General features: G+C 46.8%; 2 protein-coding genes across 22 annotated transcripts in view; one reads left to right on the forward strand and one right to left on the reverse strand.

Moving 5' to 3' along the window:
* The window catches only part of LOC144329412 (uncharacterized), an 83,163-nt gene that overhangs the window by 44,807 nt on the left and 24,207 nt on the right, over nucleotides 1-14,149 (reverse strand). For 12 of the 19 annotated variants that reach the window (XR_013399971.1, XR_013399969.1, XR_013399968.1 and 9 more), the window contains exons 4-5: nucleotides 2,046-5,804; nucleotides 880-1,047 (exon numbers count right to left, since the gene is read on the reverse strand). Coding sequence is in view for 4 of the 19 variants with exons in the window: in XM_077951847.1 (XP_077807973.1) it covers nucleotides 822-979 (158 nt within the window). In the remaining 15 variants the exon portion in view is untranslated. Of the gene's footprint in view, nucleotides 1-821; nucleotides 1,048-2,045; nucleotides 5,805-14,149 lie in introns of those variants that run through there. The other 7 variants (XR_013399974.1, XR_013399973.1, XR_013399972.1 and 4 more) reach the window with 3 other exon arrangements.
* Nucleotides 961-14,149, forward strand: part of HNF4A (hepatocyte nuclear factor 4 alpha) — a 76,021-nt gene continuing 62,832 nt past the window's right edge. For all 3 annotated transcript variants that reach the window (XM_077951838.1, XM_077951839.1, XM_077951837.1), the window contains exon 1: nucleotides 961-1,026. In XM_077951838.1, the coding sequence (XP_077807964.1) occupies nucleotides 1,024-1,026 (3 nt within the window). In that variant the 5' untranslated portion in view covers nucleotides 961-1,023. The remainder of the gene's footprint in view (nucleotides 1,027-14,149) is intronic.

Here is a 14,149-nt window from a genome sequence, read left to right on the forward strand (position 1 = left end):
CACAAGGCCTGGCACATAGTAGGTGCTCAATAAATATGTTAGATGAAAGCAAGATAACACCTCTATGTACTAGCGGTGACACTCCAGGCATGCAATTTCTGTCCTTCAGTCTCTTCATCTCAAGGTTTAATTTAGGCCGGGCGCGGTGGCTCAAGCCTGTAATCCCAGCACTTTGGGAGGCCGAGACGGGCGGATCACGAGGTCAGGAGATCGAGACCATCCTGGCTAACACGGTGAAACCCCGTCTCTACTAAAAAATACAAAAAACTAGCCGGGCGAGGTGGCGGGCGCCTGTAGTCCCAGCTACTCGGGAGGCTGAGGCAGGAGAATGGTCTAAACCCGGGAGGCGGGGCTTGCAGTGAGCTGAGATCCGGCCACTGCACCCCAGCCTGGGCGACAGAGCAAGACTCTGTCTCAAAAAAAAAAAAAAAAAAAAAAAAAAAAAGGTTTAATTTAAATGTGATAACGCCTGTATGCAGCTCCCAGCATCCAGTAGGCACTCACTAAACACAGTTCTCCACCTGCCCCTCCCTCGGTTATCCCACTACTTCCTGCATGGTGACACACCCATAGTTTGGAGCCATAAAACCCAACCCAGGTTGGACTCTCACCTCTCCAGCCCCTTCTGCTCAGGCCCTGTCCTCAAATTGGGGGGCTGATGCCCCCATACACCTGGCTCTGGGTTCCCCTAACCCCAGAGTGCAGGACTGGGACCCGAGTGGACCTCAGGTCTGGCCAGGTCGCCATTGCCATGGAGACAGCAACAGTCCCCAGTGGCAGGTTCCCTAAGTGACTGGTTACTCTTTAACGTATCCACCCACCTTGGGTGATTAGAAGAATCAATAAGATAACCGGGTGGTGGCAGCTGGCCGCACTCACCGCCTTCCTGGTGGACTGGCTCCTGGTGGCTCTGCTGCTGCTGTGAGCGGGCCCCTGCTCCTCCATGCCCCCGGGTCTCCGGCTGGGTGGGCTTGGCCATGGTCAGTGTGAACGCGCCCCTCGGGGCTCCAGTGGAGAGTTCTTATGGTAAGTGGGGCTGGGGGGAGACTGGACAGGGCGGGGCTGCGGTCAGCTTTGGGAGGCCGTGGGACACCTCCCCGTGTGTTTCTTACGGGCCCAAAGCCCCTCCTAGAACTCCACTGGAAGGGCAGGAAGCCCCACGGAGGCAACGTGACTGCTTCCCTAAGCTCTCAAGCCGGGGCATGGCCTGTTTGGTGCGAGAAGTGCTGGGAGGGGCCCAGAAGCCCTGAGGCAGGAGCTTGGCTCATTTTGTCTGTCCAGAGGCCTTCCTGGGAATGCATCTCGGTGGTCTTTTCAAAACCCCACAGAGGGTGGGGCTTGGAAGCACCGTCCTGCTTCGCTGCGGGGCAAATTGAGGTCCACCGGGAGAGCCTTGCTGGGCCTAGGTCACGTTGCTGGTGCATTGTCAAGCTGGGCGTGGGACCTGGGCGCCTGGGTCCCTCCGCACCTCCTTTGGCTCTGGATAATGGGAAGGAGGTAGAAAGCGCCGCGCAGCGTGGAGCGCTGGAAAATGGGAATATCTTGTGCGGACGCGTGAAACTCAGATGCAGGGCAAGAAAGCGTGTGTTACTGGGAGTGAAAGGCTCAGGCTCACTCCTTAGGGTGAGCCCCACATTGGAAGTAACCCAATGTCCCTCAGCAGAGGGAAGACAGGTAAATAAAGCTTGAGGCGTCTTTACAATGGAATGCTATCCCATTGTTCAAGGAAAAAACGCATATCTGTGTGTGACAAGGAAGAACCTCTCAGTTACATTAAGTGAAAACGGTACACTGAAGAACTGTATAGTTGCTGATAGTGAAACGGATATAGATGTATACATGTACATACACGTCATAGATGTATATATGTACACACGCGTATACATGTACATTCCACGCATATAAAATTCATGGAATGACATGATGAAATTGTTGACAGGTTTGTTTCTGAGGAAGGAAATTCAAGAGAATGTTTTATCTTTTGGGGACGCATTTTGGATTTTTAAAAGTTGGGTGCATTTTATAAACCTGTTCAAATCACACACCCGCACAGAACTTGGCCTCTGGAATCCAGTAGACTTCGGGTCTAGTTGTGACTCTGTCGCACGACTCAACATTCATGTGCCTCTTGCTTTCTTTCTGAAGTGGAGACAGGATTAGGAGGTATCTTAAGATCACGGTGGATGCCGTGGGGAGCAAGGGTGATACCACGCGCGTTGCAAAGATGTAATCAACATTTATGTCATCATTTGCTGAAGACAGAGGGCCAGTGAATGACAGAATCAGGGCCTGATCTCCTGACTCTAGTCAGGCAGAATCTGCTTTGACCCCCATCAAACAGGAATATGTGATGCACTGGAAATGGCAGAGGCTGAAGAAACCAGCAGCCTGGGAACCCATCCCACATACCAGCTGTGTGACCTTGGGCAAGACACTTCCCCTCTCTGAACCTATTTCCTCATCTGTAAAATGAAGATAACAACAGGACCTATCTCCCAGAGGGTGGGGAGATTAGAGGAGATAGCATAACTAAAGGGTGAGGCCACCCTTAATCCACAGTTTTAAGACCTAGAGTAAAGATGCCAATGGATGACTTGGTTGAACCTGTGGCTAGAGGAAGACATTGTCTCTCAAAGGGGCCAGACAGCTTCTGGAGAAGGACAGCCCAGGTCATAAGGCTAAGCTAGGGGTGAACAGAAGGCCCCACAGTGTCTCTTAAAGGATGATACAATAATATAACCTGACAGCCTTTCACTGTCTCCCAAGTTTCTGCACCTTGTAGGGTGTCCTCATCTCTCTTCATCTCTGCCCCTGTGTCGTACTCATTATATAGCAAGCATTCAGCAGTTATTAGCATGGTTGCATGTATCGATGGGTAGGTGGGTGAATGGATGGATGAATGGGTTAGTGGATATTCTACTATTATCTCTCAGACAGCTGTTTCATTTTCCAAACAGCCGTCTGAGATAAATAATATTGTAATCTCCAAGGACAGAAGAGAAAACTAAGGTTCAAGATTTAAAAACACACACACACACACGAACAAAAAATATCATGACTCGAGACCTGACACAATCCAACTGTTGCTGGCCCTCTGCTCTAGGCCACAGATATGGCTGGATAGAGAAAGGAGAACTCCAATGACCTTGCAGCACATCCATAAAAAATGAGCACTTTTGTCCTGGGGCAGTGGAACATTCGCTGCAGTGTATATGTAACTGTGTGTATGTGTGTGAGAGTGGCTGAAAGACCCTGATTTGATATTTTTGATAAAATACATCTGGGTTAGCATCCTAGCATCCTAGATCCACCTTTCTTAAAAAAAAAAAGAAAAAAAAAAAGCTGTGTGGTCTTATGAGTCAAATCATTACCCCTCTCTGAGCCTCGCATGCTTTATCTGTAAAATGAGCTAGTGAAGTCTGCCGGGAGGCTCCAGAAAAAAAAAAAAAAAGAAAGAAAAGAAAGAAAAAAGAAAAATTCACTTTCTGAGAAAAGAAACAAGTGCTCCGAGGAAACAAACCCCTCTCCCAGGCCAGGCGCAGTGGCTCATGCCTGTAATCCCAGCACTTTGGGAGCCTGAGGCAGGCAGATAACTTGAGGTTAGAAGTTTGAGACCAGCCTGGCCAACATGGCAAAACCCCGTCTCTACTAAAAATACAAAAATTAGCCAGGCATGATGGCACGCGCCTGTAATTCGAGCTACTCGGGAGGCTGAGGCATGAGACTCACTTGAACCTGGGAGGTGGAGTTTGCATTGAGCCAAGATCATGCCACTGCCATTGCCACTCCAGCTTGGGCAAGAGAGCAAAACTCTGTCTCAAAAAAACAAAACAACAAAACAAAAAACAAACAAACAAAAAAATAAAAAACCTTCTTCTGGGGTTCCCTAATGGGGAATCATTAATCATCTTCTAAGATGACTATAGTAGAGGTGCATTGGTGAGTCAGGGACATGGCACATAGCACAGCCTCAGTTAGAGACAGAGGGAGACATGGCTGTTATGAGGATCAAATGGAAGAACACATGAGTGCTTAGAACAGTGCTGGGTCCAGAGTAAGCACGCAAGAAATCATCGTTGTGGTTTCATGTTTTTGAGCTTTAGCAGGACGCTAAAGAGCTGCTCTTTGGTGTGGTGATGCTGGGCGGACTTGGCCCTCCCTGGACTGCCGGTGCTTCCACGGCACACTGGATTTGGCTTTGCGGTTCTCCTCATGGCTCTGATCAGATAGTTGCTGGTGTGAATTGTGGACCGGTGCTTCCACGGCACACTGGATTTGGCTTTGCGGTTCTCCTCATGGCTCTGATCAGATAGTTGCTGGTGTGAATTGTGGTGTCTGGCTCTCCCACCAGACTATAAACTCCGTGAGCTCTGGGACCTGAGTAGTTTGTTCAGCCTTGTTTGTCTCACAATGTCTCACGTGGTGACTGGCACAGAAGAAATGTTCAATAAGCATTTGTTGGATGAGTGAAATGATGGGCTGAAAACAGCGCTACAGCGATGATCATCAATGTCAGCCAGATCCCACTCTCTTCCCTTCCTTCCTGTCTGCCCTCCTCACTGCATTGGCTTTGGTCCTTGTATTTGCCCCATTATAACCCAAGCTGGCTGTCCCAGCATCAGTTGTTATGTCTGGACTCATGTGCCCGAAGCTGCAGGCAGGAGGAGAAGAGGTTTTCCTCGGTGCCCTTGTTTCTTTTATCCAAAAGCAAAACTTCCCCAGAAACCTCCTGGTTCAAGGAAAACTGGGAAGACAAGTATGTAGTGGGAAGAGATGGGAAAGCCAAGACGGGCCTAGACCAGTGATGTTTCTCTTGGGGTGTGGCACACTCCTGCTTCAAACAGAACTGAGGCTCTGGTATAAGTGAGTTTCTCAGCCTTAGCACTGTTGAAATTTTGGCCTGGAAGATTCTCTGTGGTGGGGGGCTGTCCTGTGCATTGTAGGATGTTAGGCAGCATCCCTGGCCTCTACTCTACTCCCTAGGTGCCAGTAACATCTCTCCCCATCAGTTGTGCCCATGAAAAATGTCTCCAGAAAGCCAAATGTACCCTGGAGCACATATAACCCCAGGGTGTTATAGGAGAACAAGGTAGTTCTAGGGAGTGTCTACCACAGTGGAGTAGAGTAGACTGTGACTCTTGTGGTGTTCTGCATTGAGTGCCAGGACCTTGCTCAGTGCCAATCTGGGACTCCCCTGAGTAACTGTGAGGATGAGATGCTAAGCATACATATCTGTGTGCTAACCTGACTCCTGGCCTTATGACTTTTCTACCCTTATTTTCCTTTCAACAAGTTTCCCTTGGTTGTTTATTTTGCTTCTTTGGTAGTTGCCCATTTCTGTAAGTACCTCGAATCTCCTTGTAGGAAGGGTAGGTGGTTAGGGGAAGGATGGATGGACAAATGATGTGATGAGTGGGGAGATGAAAAGATGGTGGGTGGGTGGATGGATGGATGGATGGATGGATGGATAAGAAGGGGTGAGCTGAGGTGGTCTGGAATAGCACCTTCAAGTGCTCTAGACAGGACAAGTGAAGAGATAGGGGATGTCAACAATCTTCCATCAGGGCAATACTGCATATCTGTTTTTCAGTGCCGGGTGAGCCTAATTTTTCCAGCTATATAGGCCTAGTCCCTTTGACCAATAGCATCAGCTTGAGGACCAATCCGAGGCCATTGTCGGAGACAGTTTGGTGATGTGGCTCTGTCCCTTGAAGCTCTGTGATGATGGTGCTTTGCTTCAGTTCTCTGTTCCTCAGTTTCTTCACCCATCAAATGAACCTTGGTTGTTGTGAAGATTCCATGAGCTAATGAAAGAGAAAAGGTAATAGAAGCTATAACAAATATGCTGTGTCCTTGTGAAGGGTAGATAGGCCCAAAGTTGAGTAGGACCCCAGATGCTGGCTGGCTATGGGACTGTGTTCAATATCAGGCTATGGCAGTTCCCACCCTTCATTCTCAAAATATGGCCTCTCTCCAGCCCTTCCCCAATCTCCCTCCCACATCACCTTCCCATCCTACCTCAATTCAGTCTTCAGCCCCTATGATTCACAACCCTGGTTGCACATAGGAAACTTTTTAAAACAAATTTTGGGACTCCACTCCAGACCCAGTGAATCAGAGTCTCCTGGGGTGAGTTCCAAGAATCTGTAATTTTTTGAGCTCCTTATGTGATTTAGGGTATGCAGTTCAGTTGAGGTATGGAAACCACTGCCTCACTTTGTCCCATTTAGTAAACAAAGGAACTAGATACCCAGAGTGCATTTTGCCTCCACCCAGAAGCCTCCCGTATTCATTAATTCATTGTTCATTTGTTCATTTCTTCAACAAACTTCCATTGGAGGCTTATGGTATTTAAGGCATTTTGTAAGGCACTGGGGGAACACAGGAGGATAAAACTCTGTTTCATGTGGTGGCTCATGCCTGTAATCCCAGCACTTTGGGAGGCCGAGGTGGGTGGATCACCTGAGGTCAAAGACCAGCCTGGTCAACCTGGTGAAACCCTGGCTCTATTAAAAATACAAAAATTAGCCAGACATGTTGGTGGGCCTCTGTAATCCCAGCTACTTGGGAGGCTGAGGCAAGAGAATCACTTGAACCCAGGAGGCTGAGGTTGCAGTGAGCCAAGATCATGCCACTGCACTGTAGCCTGGGCGACAAGAGTCAGACTCTGTCTCAACAAAACAAAACAAAACAAAACAAGCAAACAAACAAACAAATGAAACCAAAAAAAAACAACTTTGCCTCAGATCTTCAACAGTACCCAGTTTGGCGGGTAGACAGACAAGCCAGCAGCAACCAAAGACAGAGTGCCATGATAAGGACAGAGAAGGCACCATGGGATACAGAGGGACTTAGGAGAAGGGGAAGGGGTCACCGACTTCTTGACCCTGGAGGAGTAGACTGATATCTAAGCTGGAACCTAGGTTTAGCAGGAGTCAGCTGGGAGAGGAGATGGTGGAGAAGAGTGTTCCCAGCTGAGGGAACAGCATATGAAAAGGCCTGGAGCCTGGCCCCACACCGCTCTGATTTTACTTGTATTTGACTGCAATTAATTCCGTCCTTTACTGCAAGTATCTCGAGACTTGTCTGGTTGTTTCATGATTGATTAATCTTGTTCCTAAAAGCATGCTGAGACTGGGCACAGTGGCTCATGGTGGATTACACACCTGTAATCCCAGCACTTTGGGAGGCTGAGGCGGGTGGATCACTTGAGGTCAGGAGTTCAAGACCAGCCTGGCCAACATGGTGAAACCCAAACATTAGCCGGACATGGTACCAGGTGCCTGTAATCCCAGCTACTCAGGAGGCTGAGGCAGGAGAATCACTTGAACCCAGTTGGTGGAGGTTGCAGTGAGCCGAGGTCACACCACTGCACTCCAATCTGGGCAACAGGGGGAAACTTGTCTTAAAAAAAAAAAAAAAAAAAAAGCCTGCTGAGATGCTTAAGTGAAGGAATTGCACCTTCCGTTTTTCCTGACTCATATGCCTGTAGCATAAGGAAGGAAGGAAATTTGTTTTCATTTAACTTCCTTTTATGTAATGGGCAAGATGCTAGCTATTTGATATGTTTTCTCCCATTTAAGCCTTTTTCGCAATAGCCCATCCAAGTAGGAAGTATTACCTCCATTTTGTAAACAAAGAAATTGAGATTCAGAGTTGTTAAGTTGCGTTTCCCTGCATCACCCAGCAAATAGGTGATTAAAATCTACTCTGACACCAAATCTTCATTCTTTCAGTTATCACGTCATAATAACATCCAAGGGGGCTGGGTACCATAGTGGTTAGCAGCTCAAGTCAGGCTGCCTGGGTTCAAACTACCACCTACTAGCTGTGTGACCTTGAGTAAATGACTCAATCGTTTTTTTTTTTGAAACGGAGTCTTGCTCTGTTGCCCAAGCTGGAGTGCAACGGTACGATCCTGGCTCACTGCAACCTCTGCTTCCTGGGTTCAAACAATTCTCCTGCCTCAGCCTCCTGAGTAGCTGAGATTACAGGTGCCTGCCACCATGCCTGGCTAATTTTTTGTATTTTTAGAAGAGATGGGGTTTCACCGTGTTCACCAGGCTAGTTTTGAGCTCCTGACTTCAAGTGGTCTACCCGCCTGATGATTCAAGTGATTACAGGCCTGAGCCACTGTGCCCGACCGACTCAATCTTTTTTGCCTCAGTTTCTTCATCTGTCAAATGGGGCTGATGATAATACCATTTACTTCATAGGGTTGTTGTGAGAAATAAACGAAGTCAATATTTGTAAAGTGCTGAATGCCTAGTACATAGAAAGTGCTATGTGAATTTGAACTATTATTATTATTATACCTATAGAGTGTGCACCTACTATATGCAAAGGATTGGATGCTCACTAGGTGCTAGCATCATTGTAGAAACAACAGAGATGACTAAGGAATAGATAACTGGTCCCAGGATGCAACTGTCTCTGGCTGGAGAGTTAGGACAAGGCTTTGTTAAGAGCCTTCTGGGGCCCTGGGATTCCCAGGGTCTCCTTTTGGGGGTGCTGGTTCATAGATGTTACAAGGGGACCATGTGGCTCCTTCACAGAGGAGGAGGCAGATGAGAGGCATAGAAAGGGAGGGGACAGACCTATCCTCATCAGTGACCTGGGCGATGGCTCTGGCCCTGACCCTAGGTGGCTGTTTGTGACTTCACTCAAGTCCTCCTGCTGTTTCTCCATCTCCTCTTTTTTTTTTTTTTTTTTTTTTTGAGACAGAGTCTCAATGTCACCCAGTGGCTCTATCTCTGCTCACTGCAACCTCCACCTCCCGGGTTTAAGCAATTCTAATGCCTCACCCTCCAAAGTAGATGGGATTACATGTGCGCACCACCACACCTGATGAATTTTTGTAGTTTTGGTAGAGACGGGGTTTCACCATGTTGGCCAGGCTGGACTCCTGGCCTCTTGTGATCCTCCTACCTCGGCCTCCTAAAGTGCTGGGATTACAGGTGTGAGCCACAGCACCCAGCCTCCATTTCCTCTTTTGAGAAACGGAGGTATGACAACCACCTTGTTCAGCGGTCGTCACACAGTATTCCCTGGGTCCTAAGAGTCAGGAAAGATGCTGCAGGGTTCACTTTGAGGGTAATGTGGGTAGGGACGTGTTCAAATGGACTAGGGCTTAGCCTCCCCCCACCCTTTAACCTCTGGCTCCATCACAGACACTTCTTTTTGACTTTTGTATATTTCTTTTTATTTTATTTTAGAGACAGGGGTCTCACTATGTTGCCCAGGCTAGCCTCAAATTCCTGGGCTCAAGCAATCCTCCCACCTCAGCCTCCCAGCCCCTGGGATTACGTGCTCATGCCACTGCACCCGGCGCTCTGTTTTGACTTTTAAATGGAATATTTATTGGAGGGTCTCCACAGTTCAAAACTACTTGGAAAATCAGAAGACCACACCAGTGTGTTTCAAACTGCAATCTTAACCCAGGAATATAGGTCATGCAATTTTTTTTTCTTTTTTTTTTTCTAGATGGAGTCTTGCTCTGTCACCCAGGCTGGAGTGCAGTGGTACGATCTTGGCTCACTGCAACCTCCGCCTCCTGGGTTCAAGCAATTCTCTGCCTCAGCTTGCTGAGTAGCTGGGATTACAGGTGCCCACCACCACGCCCAGCTACTTTTTGTATTTTTACTAGAGACGGGCTTTCACCATCTTGGCCAGGCTGGTCTTGAACACCTGACCTCGTGATCCACCTGCCTCGACCTCCCAAAGTGCTGGGATTACAGGCGTGAGCCACCATGCCCGCTGGTCATTCAATTTGTTGGGGTTGTATTAGTTCAGGCAATCTAGTTTGTGTAACAAGCAAACACAAACTTTAGGTTAGAAGTTTTTTGACCTCTGTGGCATAGTCATCCAGGGACCCCTAAAGTCACCCTAGCCCAGGGAGACACTTTCACTTCTACTCACATTCCATTGGTGAGAACTAGTCACATGGCCCTTGCCAAATGCAAAGGGGTCTGGAAGATGTGGTCCGTAGCTGGGCAGGACTAGCTCTAAAGTTCGGAAAGGGGAGCATGAATTCGTTGGTACACAGTTGATTGTCTCTGCAATAGGGTCATGCTTACACATCCCTCCATACACACACGTTAAATATGTATAACAAGTGTAAATATAGTATTTAAAAAATTATCTTTTTTTTTTTCGGTTTTTGTTTTGTTGCTGTTTTGAAACAGGGTCTTGCTCTGTCACGTGGGCTAGAGTGAGCCACAACCATGGTTCACTGCAGCCTCGACCTTCCAAGCTCAAGCAATCCTTCCACCTAAGCCTCCCAAGTAGCTGGGACCACAAGTGCATGCCACCATGCCTAGCTAATTATTTTATTTTTATTTTTTTGTAGTGACAGGTCTTGCTGTGTTGCATAGGCTGGTCTCCTACTCTTGTCCTCAAGCGATCTTCCTGCAGCAGCCTCCCAAAATGCCGAGATTACAGGTGTGAGCCACCGCACCTGGCCTTTACAGGTTTTTTGAGAGAAAATGTTTCCATAAAAAAGTGCATAGATAGACACAGAGATAGCAATAAAGCAACTGTGACAGAATGCAACCAGTTGGTGAATTTAGGTGAAAGGATACATCAGTGCTCACTATAGTAGTCTTTCAAACTTTAGTTAAAGTTTGAAATTTTTCAAAATAAAATATTGGAGAAAACGAAATTCTCAAAATTTGCTAGACCTATAAATAGAATAAAACAGTAAGATATAACTAAAGTAAGATTTGGCCGGACGCAGTGGCTCATGCCTGTAATCCCAGCACTTTGGGAGGCTGAGGTGGGTGAATCACTTGACCCCAGGAGTTCAAGACCAGCCTGGGCAATATGGCAAAAACCCACCTCTACAAAAGACACAAAAATTAGCTGGGCATGGTGGTACACACCTGTAGTCCCACCTACTTGGGAGGCTGAGACAGGAGGATGCTTGAGCCCGAGAGGTGAAGGTTGCAGTGAGCTGAGATTATACCACCACACTCCAGCCTGGGTGACAGAACATAATCCTAGTGCTTTGGGAGGCCAAGGCAGAAAAATCGCCACCACACCTGGCCTTAAAAACTATTTTTACTGAAGTATAACACTCAACACAGAAAAAGGTGCAAATCATCAATGTATCACTTTATGAAATTTCACATTTTAACAAAAGAGTGAAATAAAATAGAAAATATCATAGAGCATTTCATGTAGTAAGAGTAAGATACATGTTTTTGAAATTTTTGTTTTATTTACATATATTTATGGATTTGTGCTTGTGGTTGTGATAATAGCAAAAATTTATGGAGTACTAACTGGGGTTTTATACATATTAACTCCTAATTCTCAAAATGTCCCTATGGGTCGGGCGCAGTGGCACACGCCTGTAATCCCAGCACTTTGGGAGCCTGAGATAGGTGGATCCCTTGAGGTCAGGAGTTCAAGATCAGCCTGGCCAACATGGTGAAATCCCATCTCTACTAAAAATTCAAAAATTAGCTGGGCATGGTGGTGTGCACCTGTCATCCCAGCTACTCCGGAGGCTGAGGCAGGAGAATCTCTTAAACCCAGGAGGTGGAGGTTGCAGTGAGCCAAGATCATGCCACTGTACTCCAGCCTGGGCAACAGAGTGAGACCCTGTCTCAAAAAGAGAAAAAAAAACCAAACAGCATACTTTGTATTAGGTGAACCCACAAAGTTCAGGGGCTGATTTTAGGTAGTCCACAGACAAGCACTTTTAAATCTTTGTGCATTTATTGTATGTTAGAAAAATTTATACATAGCATATTAAAGCATTAATATAAAATATCTTTTAAAAATTAATCTATGTCTTCAAAAGACAGGAAAATATCAAGTAAACAATTATAGATAAATAAAGTACAGGTAATAGGCAGAAGTGGTAACAATTGTATGAAGAGGAATACAAGTGTCTAGGCCTTGGGGGTCACACACTAAACTTGGCATCAGAAGGCCCAGATCTGGGACCCGGCTCATTTGTTTTCTAGCGCTAGGCTGTTAAATCCTTGTATAATACCATGGCCCAGGCACTATTCTAAACACTTTATAAAAATTAACTCCTGGCCGGGCATTGTGGCTCACACCTGTAATCCCAGCACTTTGGGAGGCCAATGTGGGCGGATCACCTGAGGTCAGGCGTTCAAGACCAGCCTGACCAACATGGAGAAACCCCATCTCTACCAAAAATACAAAATTAGCCAGGCATGGTGGCATATGCCTGTAATCCCAGCTACTCGGGAGACTGAGGCAGGAGAATTGCTTGAACCCGGGAGGCGGAGGTTGCGGTGAGCCACGATCGCGCCATTGCACTCCAGCCTGGGCAACAAGAGTGAAACTCCATCTCAAAAAAAAAAAAATTAACTCCTTGGCTGGGCACAGTGGCTAACACCTGTAATCCCAGCACTTTGAGAGGATGAGGTGCGCGGATGACGAGGTCAAGAGATCGAGACCATCCTGGCCAACATGGTGAAATCCCGTCTCTACTAAGATTACAAAAATTAGCTGGGCATGAAACATGCCTGTAGTCCCAGCTACTTGGGAGGCTGAGACAGGAGAATCGCTGGAACCCAGGAGGTGGAGGTTGCAGTGAGCCAAGATCGCACTACTGCACTCCAGCCTGGCGACAGAGCGACACTCCGTCTCAAAAAAAAAAACAAAAAAAAATTAACTCCTTGGTCAGACATGGTGGCACACACTTAAATCCCAGCACTTTGGGAGGCTGAGGCAAGAGACTCACTTAAGGTTAGGAGTTCAAGACCAGCCTGAGCAACAAAGTGAGACCCTGTCTCTCCAATAAATAAATAAATAACTCCTTTAATCGTCACAACCGTCTATTGAGGTAGGTACTGTCATCATCCCCATTTCCCAGGAGAGAAACAAAGTCTCAGAGAGATTAAATAGCTTACTCAAAACCAAGCAGGGCATGAAAGGCAGAGCTAGAATTCAACACCAAAGATTGTATCAGAAAAGGCAACACTGACTGATCAACCCAAAACACGAGAGGAGAGTTTACCTCTCCTTCACGCAGTTGTCCAGCATCCCCCAATTCTTCCTCCCTAGGTGGAAAACGGGCTTTTTTTTTTTTTGAGACATAGATAGAGAGATAGATAGACAGTTGTGTGTGTGTGTGTGTGTGTGTGTGTGTATATATATATATTTTTTTTTTGAGACAGGGTCTTACTCTGTGGCCCAGGCTGGAGAGCAGTGGTGCGATCTTGGCACACTGCAACCTCCACCTCCTGGTTTCAAACAATTCTCGTGCCTCAGCTTCCTGAGTGGTTGGGATTATAGGTTTGCGTCATCACCACGCCCAACTAATTTCTGTATTTTTAGTAGAGATGGGGTTTCGCCATGTTGGCCAGGCTGGTCTTGAACTCTTGACCTCAAGTGATCCGCCTGTCTCGGTCTCCCAAAGTGTTGGGATTACAAGTGTGAGCCCCCAGGCCCGGCCAGGAAGATGGGTTTTATCTGAACCACTGGGCACTACTGGGATCAGTAGAATTTTCTGTATCATTCTGGGATCCACATCCTCCTCTGAAAATGGGCTTAATAATGCTAGTTCTATTTACCTCTCAGGGTAGCTCTGCTGCTCAAGGGGATAGAGGCAAGAGTGTCCTGCAAACTGCAAAGAGTTCCTTGAATGTAAAATGTTAGTATGTATTGTTAATGATACTGACCAAAGCTATGTTACCGTGTTACAGTGAAGCTTAATTAAAACAGTGAATGGAAGGGCCTTGGTTCACATACAGACAAAGTCAGCTGTGAATAATAGCCATAATAGTAATGTGGTTATGCAACTGAAAATATTGATTTATCTCCAAATTGGGATATAGTTATATAGGATCTTTCTTACTAGCAAGTTAACACATTACGTCTATAACTAAAAAATCAAGAAGTCTTGATTTCTTGAGAAGTCAGTATAACCATGATGTTTAGAAATACAAACAAGAGGCTGGGCACAATGGCTCACGCCTGTAATCCCAGCACTTTGGGAGGCTGAGGCGGGCAGATCAGTAGGTCAGGAGTTCGAGACCAGCCTGGCCAACACAGTGAAATCCTGTCTCTACTGAAGATACCGAAAAAATTAGCCGGGCATTGTGGCGGGCACCTGTAATCTCAGCTACTCTGGAGGCTGAGGCAGGAGAATCTCTTGAATTTGGGAGGC

This window comes from Macaca mulatta, chromosome 10 (genome assembly GCF_049350105.2).
Source record: "Macaca mulatta isolate MMU2019108-1 chromosome 10, T2T-MMU8v2.0, whole genome shotgun sequence".
Taxonomy (NCBI): Eukaryota; Metazoa; Chordata; class Mammalia; order Primates; family Cercopithecidae; genus Macaca; species Macaca mulatta.